The following is a 24248-nucleotide window of genomic DNA, read 5'->3' as shown; positions in this document are numbered from 1 at the left end:
CTCCTCTGCTGAACTCTGAATTTCTCCCAGTCCTCAGGTGAGCCACTTTCTCTGGCTAATTTGTATGCTTCTTCTTTGGAATTGATACTATCCCTAATTTCTCTGTAGGGGAATGAGGGTGGCGGGTCACCAGGATGTCTGTGGGGGGGTGGGGGGAGGGAGGGTTCAGAGTCACAGGTATTTCTGAGGTGGAGTGAGGGAGGGAGGGAGGAGGGTCACCGGGATGTCTGTAGGGGAGGGATGGAGGGAGGGTGGAAGGTCACAGGGATGTCTGTCGGGGAGGGACGGAGGGAGAGAGGAGGGTCACAGGGATGTCTGTAGAGGAGGGAGGGAGGGAGGGTGGAGGGTCACAGGGATGTCTGTAGGGGAGGCAGCGAGGGAGTGTGGAGGGTACGTGGATGTCTGTAGGGGAGGGAGGGAGGGTGGGAGGGAAGGAGGAGGGTCACAGGGATGTCTGTAGGAGAGGGAGATAGCATCTCTGAGGATTTATACTGGGCAACACATTGTCCCGCTGCGCTCTGTCTCTCTCCACAATAGGACTACAGCGGCTGCAAACTCACTCGCTCTCCACCGGGCTTTGGACCAACTGGGAAAAAACAATACCTACGTCACGCTGCGGTTTATTGACAGCAGCTCAGCGCTCAGCACAGTCACGTCCTCAGTTCTATCCAACAGGCTGCAAAGCCTGGGACAGGCTATCTCCCTCTGCAACAGAACGTTTGAATTCCTCATCGGGAAACCGCAGTCAGTGCAGGTCGCTCGTAGCATTTCCAATCTGCAGGTGGTGTTGAAGACAGATTAGGGAACTGAGCAAAGCAGTAGCAGATGGAGTGCAGTGTGGGGAAGTATATTGTCACGTACCTTCTTAGAAAAGAAAAAAAAAATTATAAACGTTTTTTTCTAAACGGAGAGAAAAAAAATAGCTGAGGCGCAAAGGGACTTGTGGATCCTGTTGCACGATTCTCTGTTGGTTCACTTACAGGAGTCGGTGGTGAGAAAAGCAAATCAAATGCTCGCATTCCTTTCCAGAGGGCGAGATTATAAATGCAAAGGTTTGATTGTAAGGTTTTAAAAGACACTGGTGAGGCCTAAGTTGGGGTATATTGTGAGTCAATTTGTGCTCCTTTGACGAAAAGGATGTGCTAACTTTCGATGCTGTTCCATGGAGGTGAACGAAAATGATTGCAAACGTAGAAACATTGAAAACCTACAGCACAATACAGTCCCTTCGCCCACAGTGTTGTGACGAACATATCCCTGCCTCAGAAATTACTAGGCTTACCAATAGCCCTCTATATTTCTATGCTCCATGTATCGATCCAAAAGTCTCTTAAAATACTCTATCCTATCGGCCTCCACCACTGTTGCCGGCAGCCGATTCCACGCACTCACCACTCTGAGTGAAAAACTTACTACTGACATCTCCTCTTTACCTGCTCCCTAGCACCTTAAACCCCTGTCCCCTTGTGTCCCTTTGCCCGCTTTCAGCCCTGGGAAAAAGCCTCTGACTATCCACGTGATCAATGCCTCTCATCATCTTATACACCTCTATCAGGTCACCTCTCATCTCCGTCGCTCCAAGGAGAAAAGTCCGAATACACTCAACCTATTCTCATTATGGATGCTCTCCAATCCAGGCAACATCCTTGTAAATCCCCTCTGCACCCTTTTGTTCCGGCATTGAAACACTTTTCACAGGAGGAGCATTTGATCTGGATCTGTACTCAATGGAATTCTGGAAAATGAGTGGAGACCTCACTGAAACCTATCAAATGTTCAAGATCCCCAATAGATTAGCTGTGGAGATAAGGCTTCCTACGTTGTGAGCGGAGGCGATAATAAAACTAGTCAACACGGCCTCAGGATGGAGGAATGTCCGTTTAAAAAGGAGATTGGCTCTCTTGGTCTAGTCCGTGAAGTCCACATTCCGCTTCACAGTCCGGTTCATCGTTCCTTATTCCAGGTTTTCTGGTTTTCCCTTTTTCTGTTTGCTGCTCTGATTGAAGAAGCTTATTCTAATTTTGGACTGGCTACATGAATAGCTCCTGGGTTCAGCTTCATTTAGACATAGACATAGAAGAGTACAGCAGAGTACAGGCCCTTCGGCCCACTATGTTGTGCCGACCATCAAACGCTGCCTCCCGTATAAACCCCGACTTAAATTTCATCATGCACCTGTCTAGCAGTCTCTTAAAGTTCAGGTGTGTATCTGCCTCCACCACTGACAGTGGCAGCGCATTCCACGGACGAACCAATCTCTGAGTATAAAATAAAAACTTCCTCTAATATCCCCCTTGAACTTCCCACCCCTTACCTTAAAGCCATGTCCTCTGGATTGAGCAGTTGTGCCCAGGGTAAAAGGCGTTGGCTATCCACTCTATAAATTCCTATTATTATCTTGTACACGTCGATCATGTCACATCTCATTCTCCCTCTCTCCAAAGAGGAAAGCCCTAGCTCCCTTAATCTCTGATCATAATGGATACTCTCTAAACCAGGTAGTATTTTGGTAAATCACATCTGTACCCTTTCCCATGCTTCCCCATCCTTCCAACAGTGAGGCGACCAGAACTGGACACAGTACTCCAAATGTGGCCTAACCAGAGTTTTATAGAGCTACATCATTACATCGCGAATCTGAAACTCTATCCCTCGACTTATGAAACATAACACTTCTTAAGCTTTCTTAACTGCCCTATCTACCTGTGAGGCAACTTTCAGTGATCTGTTGTCATGTAGCTCCAGATCCCTCTATTCCTCCACACTACCAAGAATCCTGCCATTTTCTTTGTACTATGCCTTGGAGTTTGTCCTTCCAAAGTACACCACCTCACACTTCTCCTGGTTGAACTCCGTTTGCCACTTATCAGCCGATTTCTGCATCCTATCAATGTATCTCTGCAATCTTCGACAACCCTCTACACTATCTATAGCACCACCGACATTTGGGTCGTATGAAAACTTGCCAACCCACCCCTCTACCCCCACATACAGGTCGTTAATAAAATGACGAAAAGTACAGGTCCCAGAACAGATCCTTGTAGGGCACCACTAGTCACAATCCTCCAATCTGAATCTACTCCCTGTACCACGACCCTCTTTCTTCTGCAGACAAGCCAATTCTGATTCCATCTGGCCAAACTTCCCCGGATCCCGATTCATGCCTGGCAACTGAAAACAGAACAGGCTTCCAAAACGATAAATGCAATTAGAACAAGTGCAAATAAAATTACTTATAAACCTTTAGAAATTAATGAAACATTTAAAAGTTTTTACTCTGAATTATATCAATCGGAGTCACAAAATGATGGTAATGAGATAGAAAGATTTTTATCACAAATAACTCTCCCACATTTGAATTCGGAAAAAACAGAAGTGATTAGATTTGCCTTTTACATTAAAAGAGGTTGAAGAAGCTTTAGGTTCACTTCAGAATAATGAATCTCCGGGAGACGATGGTTTTCCGCCTGAATTTTACAAAAAAAAATTAAAGCTTTATTAATTTCTCCTTTTATGGAGTTAATACGTCAAGCGGAAAGAACACATAAACTTCCAGAGTCTATTTTGACAGTGATTTTAATAGTATTGTCAAAAAAAGAGAGAGAGATCCTTTAAAACCAGCATCGTACAGGCTTTGTGTAATACGGATTATAAAATAATAGCAACAATTTTATCTAGCAGATTATTTAAATATTTACCAAAATTAATACAAACTGATCAAACAGGATTTACTGAAAATAGGCAATCGGCAGATAATGTAACTCGGTTACTCAGTATAATTCATTTGGCACAGAAGAGGGAGGAAATGAGTATGGTAGTCGCTTTGGATGCAGAAAAAGCGTTTGATAGATTGGAGTGGGATTTTTTTTTTTATTTAAAATATTAGAAAAATATTGGTTAGGAGTACCTTTTACCAATTGGGTTAAAACCTTAAATACTGATCCCAACGCTAAAGTAGTGACAAATGGCCTAATTTCAACACCATTCCAGTTAAAAAGGTCAACTGGACAAGCTTGTCCATTATCACCTGCTTTACTTCTATTGGCGATAGAATCATCAGCTGAATTAATTAGAATTGATTCAGATTTTAAGGGTTTTAGAGTAAATCAGGAGGAATATAAGACTAATTTATTTGCTGATGATGTTTTGATTTATTTAACAAACCCATTGCATTCGTAGCGGAAATTATCTTCTAGGTTAGAAGAATATGGGAAAGTTACTGGCTATAAAATAAATTGGGAAAAAATTGAAATTTTACCCCTTACTAATGGAGACTATAGTCAATGTGGATTAGCAACTCAATTTGGATGGCCGATAAATGGCATAAAGTATTTAGGTATTAGAGTTGATAATGATATAAATAAATTATATACATTAAATTATTTATCACTGTTGAAAAAATTTCAAGAAAATCTTGACAATTGGATGATCTTACCAATAACATTAGTAGGTAGAGTTAATGCTATAAAAATGAATATATTTCATAGATTACAGTCTTTATTTATTAGGGTTTCTTTATTAGAGTTAAATAAATGTGTGAAGAAATTTCTTTGGAAAAGTAAGATGTCAAGTTTATCGTTGGGAAACTTGACATGGAAATTTGACTTAGGAGGCTTACAACTTCCAAATTTTAAAAATCAACAATCAACTTTTATATAATTGGTATCAAAAAGGGGTTAGATGTATAGGAGACTGTTATGAAGGAGGTATATTGATGTCATTTGAACAATTAAAGAATAAATATAAAGTATAAAATAACACTTTTGTTACTTTCAATTAAGAGCTCATTTACGAGAGAAACTGGGTCAAACAATGTTATTATCGAAACCTAATTTAATTGAAACTATAATTCAAAAAGGAAAAAATTTTAAAAAAACTTATTTTATGTATAATCTGATTAAACAAGGAATCCATGCGTCAAGACAAAAATGGGAAAATTATTTGAATATTAATATTGATGAAGCAAGTTGGTCAAGACTATGTCTTGACAATATGACAAATACAATAAAACTTCGACTCAGATTAGTACAATATATTTTTTACAACAATTATATACTACACAGCAAACAAATAAGTAGATTAAATACAAACTTATCTGATCAATGTTTTCGGTGTAATCAAGAAATTGGTACTTTTTTACATTCTACTTGGTCTTGTTTCAAAATTCAACCTTTTTAGATAAACTTAAGAGTTTTATTGGAACACATTATTGGAACAGAATTTCCACATAATCCAATATTATTTTATTAGGTGACATTGAAGGGATAAAACCGGAACTTAAATTGAATGAAATTCAGAAAGAATTTATAAAAATTGCATTGGCAGTAGCCAAAAAGGCTATTGCAGTTACATGGAAATCGGATTCGTATTTAAGTATGGATCGTTGGAATAATGAAATATTTGGCTGTATTCCACTTGAAAACAAATTATTTATAATTGAAGGAATAAATATGATACATTTTTGAGTATTTTGCGCCCTTATTTACAAAAGATAGGATTATATATATAGGTGCTCTGATGATAAAGATGTTGGTCCATTGGGGAAATAAACAAATACATATATGAAATTTATTTCGAATCCCATGGAACATGTGGAGACCTTCCAATATCCAGGCAGTCTGTCTTTCTTTCTTTTCATTTTTTTCCTGTTTTTTTGTCTCTCTTTTTTTAGGTAGAGGTATGTAACGGGGGAAGGGTTAAGGGGAGGGGGAGGGTAGATATTATTCTATGTAGTCAAGTTTGAAATTGAATAAAAAAAAAGATGCGTTACCTGGAGAAGGCGGCATTCATCACTGAAGCCGCTCACCCCGGGACAAGCTCCTATTCGTTACTACCATCGGACATGAGGCACAGGAGATGAAAACTCAACGATTCAGGAACACCTTCTTCCCCTCCTCTATCATACTTTTGAACGCATGAGCACCACCTCGGCATTCTTTGTGGTATTTTTATCTTTTGGCATTTCATATTAATTTTACATATCTGTGCCCTACAGATCATTCAAAAAGATCAAATCCCAGGTGGTACAAGTCCCAGATAATAAAACAGACCGTGAATCCGGTGAAAAACCTGCGATACAGGTGGACAGGACATTGGACACGCTGGACGTCATCAGTCAGGACACTGAGTACGGGAGTCGGACGTTACGTTGCAGTTGTACAAGACAACGGTGAGTCTACCCTTGGAGTACGGTCTTCAGTTCTGGTCGCCCTGCTGTAGGAAAGATGCCTCTAAGCTGGAAAAACTGCAGATGGGGATTTCCGAGGATGCTGCCGGAACACGACGGACTGAGTTATGGAGCGAGGCCTAGAATGTTTAGGTTTTATTCTGTGACATTACAGAGGTGTATAAAACCACCAGCGGCACAGATAAGGCACTCTATTTCCCCAGGGATGGGGAATCAGCAACATTAGGACACATGATTTAGGTGCGAGTAGCTGAAAAGAGAAAAGGGAGGTGGAGAGGGATAAATCAAATGACAGAGTGGGATGGGGAGAGAGGGGTAGAGAAGGAGTAGAGAATCGGGAGAGAGAGTGTGAAGAGAAGAGTTGGAGAAGAGGGACGCAAAAATGCGAGAGGAAGGAAAATGCGGATATAATAGGTCAGGTGGGAGGGGAGGAGAATGGAGAGAGAGTTTGGAGGAACGAGGGTAAACGGAACGCGAGATGGCGAGTAACAGAGCGATAGAAGGAGGGAGGAGAATAGGACAGGGAATTGGAGAAGAGAGGACGGGTTTGTGAGGTGCGGAGAGGGAGATGGGGGAGAAAGAGGGTGTTGTCATCTGATTCAAGTCGGCCCCTCGGACTGATGACAGAGATCCTGGATCTTTTCACGAATATTTGGGCACAAAGGTGCCGACTTCTCACAGATGAAACGGTGCTGATCGTTTTTGCAACGGTCCCGTTTACATTCACTGCATTGGAAATTTCCAGCTTTATTCTTCTGCACGACATAAGAGGCCACTTTCCTGTCAAGGGAGGCGGAGGGGGTGGTGAACAAGTTGAGAGGGACTACTCTCCCGCAGCAGACAGCCCTGTGTTAGTACCCAAAATCACTGACACATTCCCTCACCATTGACCTGTGGCAGACACCCAAATCACCCACTTCCCCAATTTCCCAGCACAGACCAGTTTCAGTCTCCAGAGTACTCCCACTGGCCCATCCTCTCCCTGCAGCACTGAGTCAGCCCTAAAATTAATCCCTTGCACCAATCTCACCGCACAGACCGGTGTCAGACCCCAGAATAATCTCAGTACTCCAGCTGCTCCCCATAGGTCGCAAAATACACACATAGCGACACTCGCTCCCGAAGGCTCCAGGTCAGACCCTAAAATACTCCAACTGCTACACAGTCTCCCCACAGGCCTGATTTTACACCCCAAAGGACGCTGACTTCTCATTCTCACCCCACAGATCAGTGTCAGTTCAAAGTCCACACACTGCCTCGCTCTGTCCGCACGACCCCGTGTCGGTCCCCAAAATACTCGCACTTCACACTCTCTCCCTACAGCCCCGTGCGAGTCCCGGAAATAATCCTGCTGCCCAGCCTTCTTGTTCCAACCCTGTGTTAGAAACCAAAACACCCCCACTTTCCACTGTTTTTCCACAGACCGCTGTCAATGCCCACTCTAATCCCACTGAAAAAATTCTGTATCCACAGAACTGTGTCTGTCCCCAAAGAACTCCCGCTGCCGAACTCTCTCTCACAACCTGTGTCAGTTCCCAAAAGAGCTCTACAGATCCACCCACTCCCCACGGCCCCGTGCCTGTTCCGAAAATGATCCCGCTGCCTAACCTTCTCCCTACAGACCTTTCCCAATCACCAAAACACTCCCACTTCACGCTCTCTTCCTACATTCCACGTCAGTCCCCAAACGCATTCAACTACACACACTCTACCAATAGCCCGTGCCGGTGCACAGACTAAACCAATTGCCCACTCTCCCCCCACAGATGTATGTGCCCCACATTAATCCCAGTGCCTCACTCCCTCCCCACAGTGTCCGTCCCCAAAATACTCCTACTGACAATTTTCCTTCCCAGAGCTCTGTGTCAGTCACTGAACAAATGCAAACACCCCACTCTCTCCCCGCAGACCTTTCCCTGTCCGCAAAATACTACCAAATCCCACACTCTCCCCACAGAACCCGTCAGTCCGCAAAATAATCCCCCTGCTGGCTCCGTCTCGCCACCTGTGTCAGTTCCCAAACTAATCCCATTGCCCACTCCCTTCTTGCAGTTTACATCAATCCCCAAAATAATCCCACGGCCAACTTTCTCCTCAACAACTTTCATGACACCAACTCTCACCCGCTTTTGCATTTTCCAATCCAGTATGAACTACGTTGGTCGTTGATAGCTTTCTTGACTAGTCTCTGTGAAATTAAATTGCTATGATTAATGATTGAATTCCAGCACAATTTAAGGTTTGTCACGTTCTGTCTGACCCCGCGGAAGTCTGATGGGATGGTGCAGAAGGGGATTCACACTCTGCCTGATACAGGAAATGTTGATGGTAGGGATTGGAGGGAGCTGCACTCTGTGTCTGAATCCGGGAGTGTGTTATGACACCGTATGGAGGAAGCCTGACTCTGTCTCACCCCGGGAATGTGTGAAGGGATGGTGTAGAGAGAGATCCACTCTATCGGAACCCGAGAGTGTGTGATGGGACGGTGTGGAGGAAGCTTCACTCTGTGTCTGACCCCGGAAGTGTGTGATGGGACGGTGTGGAAGGAGATTCACTCTGTGTCTGACCCCGGGAGTGTCTGAAGGGACGGTGTGGAGGGAGATTCACTCTGTGTCTGACCCCAGGAGTGTGTGATGGGACGGTGTAGAGTGAGATTCACTCAGTGTCTGACCCCGGTAGTGTGTGATGGGACGGTGTGGAGGGAGAATCACTCTGTGTCTGACCCCGGGAATGTCTGAAGGGACGGTGTGGAGGGAGATTCACTCTGTATCTGACCCTGGGAGTGTGTAATGGGATGGTGTAGAGGGAGATTCACTCTGTGTCTGACCCCAGGAGTGTGTGAGGGGACGGTGTGGAGTGAGATTTACTCAGTGTCTGACCCCGGTAGTGTGTGATGGGACGGTGTGGAGTGAGATTCACTCTGTGTCTGACCCCGGGAGTGTCTGAAGGGACGGTGGGGAGGGAGATTCACTCTGTGTCTGACCCCAGGTGTGTGTAATGGGATGGTGTAGAGGGAGATTCACTCTGTGTCTGACCCCGGGAGTGTGTGATGGGACGGTGTGGAGTGAGATTCACTCAGTGTCTGACCCCGGTAGTGTGTGATGGGACGGTGTGGAGGGAGATTCACTCTGTGTCTGACCCCGGGAATGTCTGAAGGGACGGTGTGGAGGGAGATTCACTCTGTATCTGACCCTGGGAGTGTGTGATGGGACGGTGCGGACGGAGATTCACTCTGTGTCTGACCCCGGTAGTGTGTGATGGGACGGTGTGGAGGGAGATTCACTCTGTGTCTGAATCCGGGAGTTGTGATGGGACGGTGTGGAGTGAGATTCACTTTGTGTCTGAACCCGGTAGTGTGTAATGGGGTGGTGTAGAGGGAGATTCACTCTGTGTCTAATACTGGGAGTGCGTGAGGTGACGGTGTCGATTGAGCTTTACTCTGGTGTTGATATATCTCTCCTCGAACTGACACGTACCTGTTCTTCTGCTGAATTTATTTCAAGAAGATTTGAATCAGAATTTTCACAATGCAGCTTCGCCTCATCGTAGGATTGTTCAATTCTGGATATAAAATAACACCTGTCTTCATGTCTGAACCAGTCCTGGGAAAACGTTTGCTCTGAATATTCGGAACAAGTCACAGTGAATCTCCTTCTGTCCGTACATTGCATCCGCCGGGAGACAGACATAGAATAGGGATCCAAGCAACACGCACAGAAAATGCTGGTGAACCCAGCAGGCCAGGCCGCATTGCAATGAAGAGGTACAGTCGTCTTCTCGGGCCGAGAACCTTCGTCAGGAATAACCGGAAGAAGAGATTGTAATACGTTTAAAAGTGGGAGGGGGAGGAGGGATCGGAAATGATAGGAGAATACAGGAGGTGCAGGGATAGAGCTACGAGCTGGAAAGTACATTGGCAAAGGGGTACGAGGCGGGAGAAGGGAGAGGATCATGGGACGGGAGGCCAAGGGAGAGAGAAAGGGGGAGGGGAACCTAGAGGATGGGTACAGAATTATACTGAGAGGGACAGAGAGAGAAAAAAAAGAGAGAAAGAAAAAAAAGGCAACATCATAGTAATAACAAACAAACAAACAAATAAATAAATAAAGGGTAGGGTACGAAAGGATAGTGGGGCCTTAACGGAAGTTAGAGAAGTCAATGTTCTTGCCATCAGACAACCCCGGTAGAAGACAGATTGAAGTTCTCTCCTCACTCTGCGAAGACACGTTCCTGGGGTCAGACACAGAGTGGGGCTTTGTGCATAGCACCCCATCGCAAACACAGTGCGTCAGACACAGAGTCAATCTCCCTCCACACCTTCCCGTCACACACTCCCGGGTTCAGGCACAGAGTGAATCTCCCTCCCCACCGTCTCATCACACACTCCCGGGGTCAGACACAGAGTGAAGCTCCCTCTACACCCTCCTACTACAAAATCGAGGAGTCAATCACAGAGTTATGCTGCTGTCGCAGTGTGTAATCGCACACACCAGGGATAAGTCACAGCGTATCTCCTTCAGCACCATCCGATTATTGACACCGGAGGAAGACATGAGGTGAAGCTCTTTCTCACTTTCCTGTGACACAGGCGCAGGGTCAGAAACAGTTCCATCACAGGCAGCGGGAGTCAGTTATACAGTGAAGGTCCCCGCATGCAATTTAGTCACACATTTCCTGAAGAGTCAGACACAAATTTGGGTTCCATCCACAATGTCCCGTCACACACTCTCGGAAACAGGGGGAGAATGAAGCTCTTGTCTCCCGGTCAATCATACTCTCCGGGTGTCAGACGCTAGTGATGCTCCTTCCGCACTCTCCCATTGCACACTCCCAGGGTCAGCCTCAGACTGGAGCTTTCTCTCCACCACGCTATCACACACTCCTTGGGTCAGACCTGGAGTGAGGCTCCCTGCAGACTGCCTTAACTGCGGCAAACAGAGAGTAAATCTTCATCCACACTACCCCATTACATCCGCCCATGATCAGACAGGAAACGAAACACTATCGGCACCATCCCACCGCATACTCCCGTGGTCAGACACAGTACGATACTGCTTCTACCCTGTCACTTCACACAACAGGGGTCAGCAAACAAGAGAAGCTTCCTCCGCACCGTCCAGTCACACACCGCTGTTATTAGACCCAGAGTGGAACACCATCCAGGCACGCGTCACTGTTCATGGTGTCAGACACACACATGAACACCCATCCAAACGCACTCCCCCAACCCCCCCCCCACCCTCACCATTGCTTCCCATCACACGCACACTGTGTCACAAAGAGAGTCCAAGCATACACAACCGGGGTGAGACACAAATTTAAGCGACCTGCACCCCGTCGGATCAGAAACTGAAACGGTCAGACGCAGAAATATTCTGCCTCCACAGACACATCAGACACTCCAGGGTTTAGAGGTGGAGTGAAGCTCCCGTCCACGTTGTCCCATCACACACTACCGGAGTCAGACACAGAGTTTAGCTCCCTCTACAAAGCCAGGTCACTACTGCCTGGGTCAGACACAGAGTGAATCTCTCTCCGTGCCTCATCACACATTCCAGCGGTCAGACGTGGAGTGAAGTTTCCTGCACACCATCCATTTACACTCTTCCCTCTTCTCCCGGAGTCAGACACAGACGCTCTCTCTCTCTCTCTCTACGATCCCATTACACACTCCGGGAGTCAGACGCAGAGTGAAGCTACATTCACACCTTCAGACACTCTCGGATTCAGACAGAGTGAAGCGCCCTCTGCACCGTCCCATCACTCAATCCCGGACTGGGACACAGACAAAGATGTCTCTCCAGGATCCCATCACACACTCGCGGATTTAGTCCCAGAGTCAAGCCACCTCTGCAACGTCCCATATCTCACTCCCGGATTCAGACACAGAGTGAAGACCCCGCTACACCGTCCCGTCACACACTCCCGGATTCAGAGTGAAACTCTCTCTCTCCACGGTGCCATAACACTATTCTGGGTCAGTCATGGAGTGAAGCTCTCTGAGCCCTGTCCGATCACACAATCCGCCTGTCAGACACAGAGTGAAGCTGGATCCATACTGTCACATAAGAGATTTCCGGAGTGAGGCATAGAGCGGAGCTGTAATGTTATGTCTAACAATCCCGTCGTCTGACACAGAGCGAATCCACTTCCACAACGTCCCGTCAAGCTCTCCTGGGTTCAGTGATAAAGTGAATCTTCCTCCACGCAGCCCCATCACACACTCACAAGTCAAACACAGAGGGAATCTCATCCATACCATCTCTTCACACACTCCCGATGTCAAGCACAGTGTGACGCTTCCTCTCTCTCTGCCTGCCCTGTGATGAGGAGCGGGTTAAGGTGGGGGATGATGCCTCACCTCTTCTGCTGGTCAACAATTCACAGATTTGAGCCTTGGTTTCGTTGACAGATCTGAACTTCGTTTCCATTTCAGTGAACTGGTGACGGAGTTCAGTGTGCATTCGTGTAATAACGGACAGATTGGAGTTGAGCCCAGAAAGATTCCTGAGACAGGCTTTATGGGAGATATTCAGGTGGGAAATCTCAGATATCTTGGATTGAAGGGTTGAGTTTAACTCATGGTTGTTTCGGTCGAGGGTGAGCTTGGACTGACGAACCTGTAATACTGAGAGAGATGGTGAAGGATGTTTAGCGTTTACAGTGACACGGGAGTCAGCATCCCGCGACCGAGTGGGTCGCAGAGAATGTTGTGTGAAAGTCACGATGAAAGATGTCACAGTGCAAGGCGTCGGCGTGTCTGGTCACGCTGAGGGGTACATCAATGTCCCGGTGAAGTTCTTGTTGTTGTTACAACGGGGGTCTGCCTCAGCATCGTGCGGGTCATGTTCGAGTTACCGTGCAGGACGTGTCGGTGTCACTGTGTTGGGTGTTCCTGTGTCCCGGCGAGAGTTGTGCCGGGTCACAACGAACTGTATCTCGATGTCATGGCGAGAGAAATGCCAGCGTGAGCGATCTTGTGATGTCACGGTTAGTGGAGTATCTGTGTCATGGTGTGGGGTGTGCTAGTCTCACAGAGAGGGGTGTGTCTGTGTCACGGTGAGAGGCATGTCATTGCCACGGTGGGTGTAACAGTTTCAGGCTTGGATGTTTTGGTATCACGTTAAGAGGTTTGTCTTTGTCAGAATGAGGTGTGGGTAATTGCCTCAGTGAGCGGTGCATCGGCGTTATGTTCAGCGGTGATACTGTATCAGTAAGGGGTGTTACCGTAACTCCTGAGTCTTTGGACGGTGCGGTGCGGAGCGATCACGTTGAGGAGTGTGAAGGTGTCACGGTGTACGGTACCTCAGTGTCACGGTGAAGAGCGTGTCAGTGTTATGGTGTGGTGTGTTTCGGTGTCGCCTTGAAAAGTTTATCAGTGACGCGGTCAGGGGCAATTTACTGTTACAGTGAGGGGTACGTTGCGGTTAGTGTGACTGCCACGTGTGTGTCACGGCGATATACCCTGTCTGTGTTGCGGTTAGCAGTGTAGCTGTGTCGTGACCGTGCTACGGTGACAGCATTATTCATGTTATGGTGAATGGCGTGTCGGTGTCAGGATGAGTCTTGATTGTGTTACGGTGAAGGTCGATCTTTATCACAGTTAGGGGTGTGTCCGTGATATCGTGGTCGGTTTTAATCGGTGTTACGGTAAGGGACGTGCCGGTGTCGCTGGTGTTTTACAATAACAATTTATTCCACTCTCTTTATTTATGGTCTGACTCCACCCGGAGACCGTTCCACTCACCATGGATCGAGAGTCCGATCACTATCACGATGAGCGCGGACGTAACTAGGCAGAGTAGGCAGATCAGACGGAGCAGTCTATTTCCGATCTTCAGTTTCGGCTCCTGTTCATGCGCACCTGTGGAGCGACCATACGGCCATGAGACCATAAGGTATTGGAGCAGAAGTAGGCCATTCGGGCTATCGAGTCTTCTCGGTCATTCAGTCATGGGCTGATCTAATTCTGCCAGTCATCCGCACTCGCCTGCTTTCTCCACATACCGTTTGAAACGCTTATCTGTCCTAATGTATTTTACCACCTCCAAAAGCTCCTCTCCTTTAATATCAACATGCTCCAGAACATCAACCTCACTCATATTGTCCTCACCGTCATCAAGTTCCCTCTGATCGGTGAATACCGAAGAGATGTATTCATTGAGGACCTCGCTCACTTCCACAGACACCAGTAACATCTTCCCACCTTTATCTCTAATCGGTCCTGTCATCCTGTTGTTCTTCATATCACTGAATCTTCGCATCGTGTGCAACTCATGAAACTCAGCAACGCACCCATCTACAAACTCATCCAGATCATTTAGAAACCGCACAGGCTGGAGGCGGAATGAGATCCCAGAGAAATGGTCGAGGCCGATGAATTATTCCAGTCAAATGTAAAAGAATAGAATAGAAGAGAATAGAGTAGAATAGAAGAGAATGGAATAGAATAGAATAGAATAGAAAACTTACAGCACAATACAGGATCTTCGGCCTACAAAGTTGTGAGGTACATGCCGCTCCCTTAGAAGTTACTGGGCTTACCTGTACCCGACTATTTTACTGAGCTCCATGTACCTGTCTAAAAGTCTATAGAAAGACCCTATCGTATCCGCCTCCACCACTGTTGCCGGCAGCCCATTCCATGCACTCACCACTCTCTGAGTGAAAAACATACTCTGATATCTCCCCTATACTTACCCCCCAGCACCTTAAAACTGTGTCCTCTTGTGGCAACCATTTCAGCCCTGGGAGAAGCCTCTGACTATCCCCACCATCAATCCCTCTCACCATCTTATACACAAGAAACGAAAGGAAACGCTGACAAAGGGTAGAGAGCTCGGTATTGTTAGAGCACGAGAAGATATAAGTCTAATAGGAAGCAACTTAAATACAAAATTAGGCCAGCCAGAGGGGGCCATGAGAAGGCGTTGGCGGACAGGATTAAAGAAATGCCCAAGGCATTCTCCAAGCATGTGAAGAGCAAGGCGATAAGACGAGAAGGGAAAGGACCTATCAACTGCGACAATGGGAAAGTGTGCATGGAACCGGAGGAAACAGCAGAGGTACTTAATGAAAATGAGTAAATATGCAGATGATACTAAGATAGGTGGAGTCGTGGATAATGAAGTAGGTTTTCAAAGCTTGCAGAGAGATTCAGGCCAGTTAGAAGAGTGGGCTGAAAGATGGCAGATGGTGTTTCATGCTGATAAGTGTGAGGTGCTACATTTTGGTAGGATTAATCAAAATAGGACATACATGGTAAATGGTAGGGTATTGAAGAATGCAGTTGAACAGAGCGATCTAGGAATAATGGTGCATAGTACCCTGAAGATGGAATCTCATGTGGATAGGGCGGTGAAGAAAGCTTTTGGTATGCTGGCCTTTATTAATCAGAGCATTGAGCATAGGATTTGGGATATAATGTTGAAATTGTAGAAGGCATTGGTAAGGCCAAATCTGGGGTATTGTGTACAGTTCTGGTCACCGAATTATAGGAACGATATCAATTAAATTGAGAGAGTACAGAGGAGGTTTACTAAAATGTTGCCTGGGTTTCATCTCCTAAGTTACAGAGAAAGGTTGAACAAGTTAGGTCTTTATTCTTTGGAGCGTAGAAGGTTGAGGGGGGACTTGATAGAGGTATTTAAAATTATGAGGGGGATAGATAGAGTTGATGTGGATAGGCTTTTTCCATTGAGAGTGGGGGAGATTCAAACAAGAGGACATGAGTTGAGAGTTAAAGGACAAAAGTTTAGGGGTAACATGAGGGGGAACTTCTTTACTCAGAGAGTGGTAGCTGTGTGGAACGAGCTTCCAGCAGGAGTGGTCGAGGCAGGCTCGATGCTGTCGTTTAAAGTTAAATTGGACAGCTATATGGACAGGAAAGGAATGGAGGGTTATGGGGGTGATTTCACGTCGGTGGGACTAGGTGAGATTTAGAGTTCGGCACGGACTAGAAGGGCCGAGATGGTCTGTTTCCCTGCTGCCATTGTTATATTGTTGTATGGTTATATAAAACTTTACTTCAGTATACACTCCGGGAAAGGATCTTTTTGATTGTAGTGATGACTTGCAACAGAATGAAAAGCTTGAACATGTGGATATTAAGAAAAGCGGATGCGCTGGAGCTTTTGGAGAACGTCAAGTTTGGATAAATAGCCGGGACCGGATGAGATGAACCCCAGGCTACTGTTGCAGGCGAGGGAGGAGATTGCTGACCCTTGGTTCCGGAGGATTAGAGCGTTGCGGATATTGCTCCTTTATTCAAGAAAGTGAGTAGAGATAGCTCAGGAACTTATAGACCAGTGAGGTTCACCTCAGTGGTTGGAAAGTTGATGGAGAAGGTCTCGAAAAGCAGGATTTATGAGCATTTGGAGAGGTATAATATGCTGAGAAGTAGTCAGCATGGCTTTGTCAAGGGCAGGTCATGCCTTACGAGCCTGTTTGAATTTTTTGAGGATGTGACTAAACACATTGATGAAGGATGAGCAGCAGATGCAGTGGAAACGATATCAGTAAGGCATTTGATAAGGTACCCCATGCAAGGATTATTGAGATAGTACGGTGGGGGATCCAAGGGGAAATTGCTTTGTGGATCCAGAACTGTCTTGCCCACACAAGGCAAAGAGTGGTTGTGGACGGGTCATATCCTGCATGGAGGTCGGTCACCAGTGGTGTGCCTCAGCGAAATGTTTTGGGTCTCCTTCACTTCGTGATTTTTATAAATGACTTGGATGAGGAAGTGGAGGGAAGGGTTAGAAAGTTTGCTGATGACACAGAAGTTGGAGGTGTTGTGGATAGTGTGGACGGACTGTCAGAAGTTACAGTGAGGCATTGATAGGATGCAAAACTGGGCTTAGAAGTGGCAGATGGAGTTCAACCCAGGTAAGTGTGAAGTGGTTCATTGTGGTAGGTCAAATATGATGGCAGAATATAATATTAATGTTATGACTCTTGGCAGTGTGGAGGATCGGAGGGATCTTAAGGTCCGAGTACATAGGACACTCAATTGAGCTGCCCAGGCTGACTCTGTGGTTAAAAAGCCTATGGTGTATCGGCCTTCATCAATCGTGGAACTGAATTTAGGAGCTGAGTGGTATTGTTGCAGCTATATTGGACCCTAGTCAGACCACACGGAGTACTGTGCTCAGTTCTGGTGACCTCACTACAGGAAGGATGCGGAAGCCATAGAAAAGGTGCAGAGAAAATTAACAAGGATGTTGCCTGAATTGGAGAGCATGCCTGAAGAGCGTAGGTTGAGTGAACACGGCCTTTTCTCCTTAGAGTGCCGGAGGATGAGAGGTGACCTGATAGAGGTGTATAGGATAATGAGAGGCATTGATCGTGTGGATAGTCAGAGGCTTTTTGCCAGGGCTGAAATGGTTGCCACAAGAGGACACATGTTCAAGGTGCTGGGGAGTAGGTATAGAGGATATGTCAGGGGTAACTTCTTTACTCAGAGAGTGGTGAGTGCGTGGATTGAGCTGCCGGCGACGGTGGTGGAGGTGGGATACGACAGGGTATTTTCAGAGACTTTTGGATAGGTACATGGAGCTTAGTAAATTAGACCGGTGTAGGTACGCGTAGCAATTTCTAAGGTAGAGACATGTCCGGCACAACTCTGCAGGCCGAAGGGTCTGTATTGCGCTGTAGGTGTTCTATGTATCTATGTTTCTAATTAGAAATTTGAAAATCTTGAGGGAATGACACCTGGCGCTTCCAGAATGGCGTCACTACTGTGAACTCTGACCTGTTTGTGCATTAGTTGGCATCCCTCCGGGTCCCGAGGCAATGGGAGGATCCTCGTCCTCATCGATGACGGGTTCGTTTTTCGGGAAGTTCAGCTCTGAGTAGATGGAGGTCAGGCCGTCTAAGAGAGGAAGTCAAACAGGCAGATCAGTGAGTGATTGAGACGCGGTAGAGAATGGGGGAGAGAGTCGCGGAGACAGAGAAGAGACAGCAGAAAAGAGAGAGCGGTAAGCGAAGGGGATGGGGGCTACAGACAGCGAGACAAATGGTTTGTGGGAGATCGAGGAGAGAGAGGAGGAGAGACGGTGAACGCGATGGACAGTGACTGGGAGAGACCGATGGGGCAATGGGTGGGAAAATGCGACAACAATGAGGAAAGAGAACGAGGTGAGAAAGGGGAGAGAGAGTGAGATACAGAGGGGAAGGGGAATGCGTGCCGGGGGAGTCTGCAGAAAGACGGGAACAGTGAGACGGGAGAGAAAGGTGCCAGTGAGAGCGAAAGAGAGGGTGATTGAGATAGGAGAGTGTGCGGAGAACGGTGGGCGAGGGACGGGGAAGAGAGAGAAGATAACTTTAGAGCGGCGAAAGCGTCGGGGAGAGGGAGGTAGAGGTGGATAGGGAGGAGCAGAAGGCGTGGAGGGGAAATGATCGGAAAACAGGCACAGAGTGAGGTGGGAAGAACAGGTGGGGTTCAGGAAGGGAAACAGTGAGCGGAGAGGGCGAAGATAAGGGGGACAGTGGGAGACAGTAGGAGAAAGAGTTTGAGAGAGGGACAGCGTGATAGAGAAGGGGAGAGACGGAGAGAGCGTAGCGAGAGAGAGAGAGGGAGAGAGAGAGAGACAGAGAGACAGAGACAGAGAGAGACAGAGGGAGAGGGGAGACGGGGTGAGAGAAAGGGAGTGAGGGGAGAGAAGGAAAAGAGCAAAAGACAGTGAGGTTAGAAAAGGGAGTGAGTGGTTTAAGTTTATACTGTGCTCCCTCCTCACCGTCTCTACCACTGTCCTCACTCCTCACCATCCCGGCATATACATCACAGACAGAAGAGGTTCCAGATGAATGCCACAGATACAGATCCCTTCATTGGAGTAGAACAGGGTAAAAGAGTAACGGAGTGCAGAGTGAAGTGTCACAGGGAGGAAGTGCAGTTCAGGCAGACAACAAGGCGCAAGGGTGACGGCGAGGTAAACGTTGACGTCAAGAGTACAACTTATCGGAATAGTGGACTATTTATTTGTCTGATGAAGCAGGTTAGAAACTGTCTTTGAGGCTGGTGAAACGGGATTTAGTATCTTCCACCGATAGGAGGTGATGGAGGGTAATACAATTATCCAGGGTGGAAGGGGATCTTTATTAGTCTGTCTGCTTTAGCGACGCAGCAGGAAGTGCATAGACAGTCGGTGGAGGTGAGACTGGTGCCCCTGATGTACTGAGCTATGTTCACGACTGTCTGCAGTTTCCTCCGGTCAGGGACGGAGTATTTTCCCTCAAAGTTGAGCTGCATTAAGATTGGATGCTTTCGGTGGTGCATCGGGGAAGATGGGCGAGGTTCCATAGGAACATGCCAAGCTGACTGAGGAACCAAGAGGCTGACGAGGGCAGAGCAGTACACATGAATTATAGGGACTCCAGTAAGTCTATTTAATTCCTCCATCTGGGAGGCTACTCTGTATAATGGTGTGGAGCCCGGGGAGATTTGACTGACTAAATTGTTTTCATATTCCAGGAAGACAAATAAGGGTAAACGTTCACAGTAAACTGGAGGGTCGCTGGAGAGAGTTGTGGAGCAAAGAGACACGGGTCTGCAGGTACATGGACCCCTGAAAGTGGAGTCACAGTTACACAGGGCGGTGAATGAGGCGTCTGACGCGCCGTTCTTCATCAGTAAGGACACCGAGTAGAGCAGTGGGGAGGACCCGCTGCAGATGAACATGGTGTCGGCGAGGCTGCACTTGGAGTACCGGGTCCAGTTTTGGTCGCCCTGCTGTAGGGAGGATATTATTTGTTGGCCAGAAGGATCTGCAGTCTGAAAATTAGTGAAATCGAATGAATCAGGGACTGAGGATGCAGCTGCCCTTGCTCCTGCCGTGAGGGAGGAGAGGCAGGCTACCATTTTATGAAGATATTGTGTTCTCCATTTTGTGTGTTAGTCGCTTAGTTGATCCGTGATTTAAAGTCGACACAGTGATGCCACAGGCAATCTGCTGAACTGGGGATCATTTCCAAATAAGATGTTATTTGTGGGGTGTTCTTTGGTTGGGTATAACATGCGGAATTATGAATGTTGTTCTGTGTGCCATGAATTACAGTTTGTGAGTTGCTGCTAAGAGGACAATAAATGGAGCAGAGCCAATGAAAATGTGTTAAAGTTCAGACACGTGACCTCTAGCCAATGACACAGGAATGAAATGGATGATATGGTGAAGAAAAAACATCAAAATAGACGTTTCAACTGTGTTGCCGGAGGTCACTCTGAAACAGAACATCTAAATCTCCGACATGTGGAAACTCAAAAGGCGGGACCATGAGGAACACGTGGCCAGTGGCAGAAACTCATTTTTAACTGCTCACAACTTTTCTGCACCGTGACTGTTCATGAAAGGTCGGGAATATTCTAGCTGATGCGGAGACACTTTAGTTCGTGAATGAATTGACCTACTTGGCATATTAGACAACACGGGTAACTGTCGGTAAAGCTGATTGTCCTGTGTCTCCCTGATCGTTATTAAATGGATCTTGGAGCACTTCGAACAGGAAAGGGTGCAGACGGAGATTTATGAAGGTATTGACTGGACTCGAGGGACTGAATTACTGGGAGAAGTCAGGCAGGTTGGGACTTTATTCCTTGGAGCGCAAGGATAACCTTACTGAGGTGTACAAAACACCGAGGTCACTGACGGGGTGAATGAGCACAATCACATTCTCCAGGCTTGGAGAATCGAAGACCAGAGCGCAAAGGCCAAAGAAGAGAGGGGAAAGAGATTTACTTGGGCAGCGAGTGACAACCTTTTGTTACCCAGATGGTGGTCCGTCTATGGAAGGAGCTGCCAGAGGAAGTGTTTTATTCAGATGCATTAGAAACTTGGAGACTCGGGTGCATGACACGGGAAACCCACCAGAATGACGTCATTACGGCGAGCACCGACCTGTCTGTGCAGTGATTGGCAGCGCGCCGGGCCTCGAAGAGGTGGGAGGATCCTCAAACTCATCAATGAGACGTTCGTCTTTCGGGAAGTTCAGCTCTGAGTAGGTGGAGGTCAGACCGCCTGGAGGAGAGAGATAGATAATTTGTGCGTTTGTGTGTGTGTGTGTGTGAGTGTGTGTGTGTGTGTGTGTGTATGGGTATGAGAGAGAGAGAGAGAGAGAGAGAGAGAGAGCAGTAAGGAATGAGGAGAGAGACAGAGTGTGAGATGGGGAAAAGGGAAGGGTAAGAGAGTCGGGAGAGAGCGTGAGGGAGAAAGAGCGGATGAGAGAATAGAGAGTGTGGAGTGGTGAATAAGTGGAAAATCTGGGGACAGGGAGGGGGATGAACAGGGAGATGGATTGAGAGATATAGCAGGGAGTGAGAAGGTGATTGGAAGCAAAGAGTAGGCGGACAGAAAGGGAAAGGGGGCGCGGGAAACGGAAGAGCGGGAGAGGGGTGGTGGATTGGAGGGGAGAGGGTACAGCATTTGGGCAGTGAGAGAGTGAAAGACAATGAACGGGAGAATGGGGAGAAGGAGGGAGCGGAGGGAACGAGCGGAGAGAGAAGGGGTTGTGAGAGGAGGGAGGCAAGACGGAGTCAGGCGAAAGTCGAGAGAAAAAAGGAAAAGAGGGAAAGAGGGTCTGAGCGAAGTGGATAGAGAGGATGAAAGAGAGGGAGGGGCGAGAACGTGGGGAAAGAGGGAGAGGGAGAAATAGTAGGAGAAAGCGAGGAGGGAGCGGGGGAAGAGAGAGGCTGAGAGGAAGAGAGAGAATAGAGAATGGGGTAAGAAAGAGTAGAGTGATGCTAATATTTTACACACCTCTCCCACTGTCCTCTATCCATATCAGTCCTCCTTCGGTGTTTCCTACACTCCGCCCATCCCCACAGCGCTCCTTTCTCAATGCCGCCTGCTCAGCACCCCTCCCACGGTACTACCTCCACGCCGGCCTGCCTATGACAATCTTTCTTCACTGACACCTCCGACAGCACTCTCTCTTAACCCTATTCCATAGCTCTCCCGCTATGCCGCCCCTCCCCGGCGCTGCGTCCACGCCACTCCCGCGAGTACAGTCTCCTCACCAACCCGCCAACAGAGCTCCCTCCTCATCGACTGTCCTATCCGTTCATTTGGGGACAGAACAGTGAGAGTCAGCGATGTTCCCTCCACCCGTCCGATCACATACACCCGGGATCAAACACAGAATGGAGCTCTCGTCCTCCGGTTTCCTGCCCCACTCACCGTCGGAAGGAGACTCTGGGCCCGTGTTTGCGAACTTCACATTCACGTAAGTCTTGCCCTCGTCCATCTTGTTCAGGACTCTCTGCGTCTCTGAGCTGACGAAGGGGAAGGAGCAGTTGGCAGAGGAAACCCGTGTTGAGAAGGCGGTCAGACCGACACCAACAAACACCAGATGGACAGCTGATAAAGAGAGGAACCGAGAGCAGGGAGAGGAAGTGCGGGGAGCAGAGAGAATGAGGACGTGGGAGTGCCTGGTCGAGAAAGATTAGAGTGGCGGGTGTTGGGAGAATATTGAGCGGGGGGAGAAAGACAGGGAGGGCAGAGAGGGGACGATTAGGGATCGGCGGAGAGAGCGGAGCAGCAGTATAGAGAGGGTAGAGCGGGTAAGAGAATGGGAAGTGTGTGGAGAGAGATGGAAGGTAAGCGTGTGGGAAATGGGGACACGGGAGTAGGGAGGAGGGAAATGGAGAATAGAGGGTGAGGAGTTTTTGCGAGATATTGGGAGAGAGAGGGAGTAAAGAGTTGGTGAACGGGAGAAAGAGAGGGAGAGAGAGAGCCGGAATGACAGGGGACAGAATGTCGGAGAGGGAGGAGGAGAGGAGCGCTACAGAGAGAGCAAAGAGTTACGTGGGGAGCGATGAAGGAGAGGAATATAGACGAAGGATGTAGAGAGGAAGATAAATAGGAGGAGAAATAGAAAAGTTATGGAAGGAAGGGAGAAGATATTGAGGGCAGGAGGGAATTAAAGTGGGAATATCCGAGGAATTTGTGTCACTCATGCAGTGCCTGTACATTCCGGGAGATATGAATCCACCTTTGGTTCCTGGTTTGCGCGTTAGACTGTTCCTGCTCATCGCCGAGGCTCCAGGTCTTCTGTCCGCGAGAAGCCACAACCCCAGGTCAAAGCCGAACACACACCGAAGTGAGGGAGCCTCACCCGCGAGTGAAGTAAAACCTCCCCTCAAAACTCGTTCCATCCACAGGGTTACATCGCCTTATAACCATATAATAATATAAAAATTACGGAAAGAGGCCTTCTTGGCCCTTCTAGTCCGTGCCGAACACTTACTCTCACCTAGTCCCACCGACCTGCACTCAGCACATAACCCTCCATTCCTTTCCTGTCCATATATCTATCCAATTTAACTTCAAACAACATCGAACCTGCCTCAGCCACTTCTGCTGAAAGCTCGTTCTATACAGCTACCACTCTCTGAGTAAAGAAGTTCCCCCTGATGTTACCCCTAAACTTTTGCCCTTTGAATCTCACCTCATGTCCTCTTGTTTGAATCACTCCACCCTCAATGGAAAAAGCCTATCCACGTCAACCCTATCTACACCCCCCCCCCCATAATTTTAAATACCTCTATCAAGTCTCCCCTCAACCTTCTACCTTCCAAAGAATAAAGGCCCAACTTTACAACCTTTCTCTGTCACTTAGATAGTAAAACCCAGGTAACATTCTACTAAATCTTCTATGTACTCTTTCTATTTTGTTGACATATTTCATATAATTCGGTGACCAAAACTGTACACAATGCTTCATATTTGGCCTCACAAATGCTTTGAACAATTTCAACCGTACATCCGAACACCTATACTCAATACTCCGATTTATCAAGGCCAGCATACCAAAAGCTTTCTTCATCACCCTATCCACAGGAGATTCCACCAGCAGGGATCTATGCACCGTTATTCCTAGATCCCTCTGTGCTACCTTCCTTGTCCGGTGCGGGCCCTCTCATTCCTTGTTCCATGGCCATCTCTCTCTTTCTGTCTCTCTCTCTCTCTCTCGTTCTACTTCCCCATTCTTCCCCTACCCCTCGTACTCCTCTATCACCACAGATGGACAGGCAGGTGAATAGACAGGATAATTGATTGTGCGATGG

The 24248-nt window shown here is 47.4% G+C and overlaps 1 protein-coding gene across 1 annotated transcript; it reads right to left on the bottom strand.

The window, feature by feature from the left end:
* Positions 1-6833: 6833 nt before the first annotated feature.
* LOC140208155 (uncharacterized) lies at positions 6834-22426 on the bottom strand. Its single transcript, XM_072276636.1, has 7 exons — positions 22360-22426; positions 21082-21201; positions 17940-18059; positions 13935-14051; positions 12549-12815; positions 8311-8375; positions 6834-6967 (listed from the first exon to the last, which is right to left on the bottom strand). The coding sequence occupies exons 1-6, from the start codon at positions 22424-22426 to the stop codon at positions 8341-8343; spliced, it is 726 nt and encodes a 241-aa protein (XP_072132737.1). The 3' UTR covers positions 6834-6967; positions 8311-8340.
* Positions 22427-24248: the final 1822 nt, after the last annotated feature.

This window comes from Mobula birostris, chromosome 13 (assembly GCF_030028105.1).
Source record: "Mobula birostris isolate sMobBir1 chromosome 13, sMobBir1.hap1, whole genome shotgun sequence".
NCBI classification, from domain to species: Eukaryota; Metazoa; Chordata; class Chondrichthyes; order Myliobatiformes; family Myliobatidae; genus Mobula; species Mobula birostris.
The sequence above is the reverse complement of the archived record's forward strand: the minus strand, read 5'-3'. Positions and strand labels throughout refer to the sequence as shown.

Coding starts and splice junctions, on each gene's coding strand:
- LOC140208155 (XM_072276636.1), bottom strand. CDS start 22,426: ATGGACGAGGGCAAGACTTACGTGAATGTGAAGTTCGCAAACACGGGC. Junction 12,816..13,934: donor GATCGGACTCTCGATCCATG/GTGAGTGGAACG, acceptor CATCTCTCTCAG/TATTACAGGTTCGTCAGTCC. Junction 8,376..12,548: donor ATTGTTGACCAGCAGAAGAG/GTGAGGCATCAT, acceptor TTAATTTCACAG/AGACTAGTCAAGAAAGCTAT.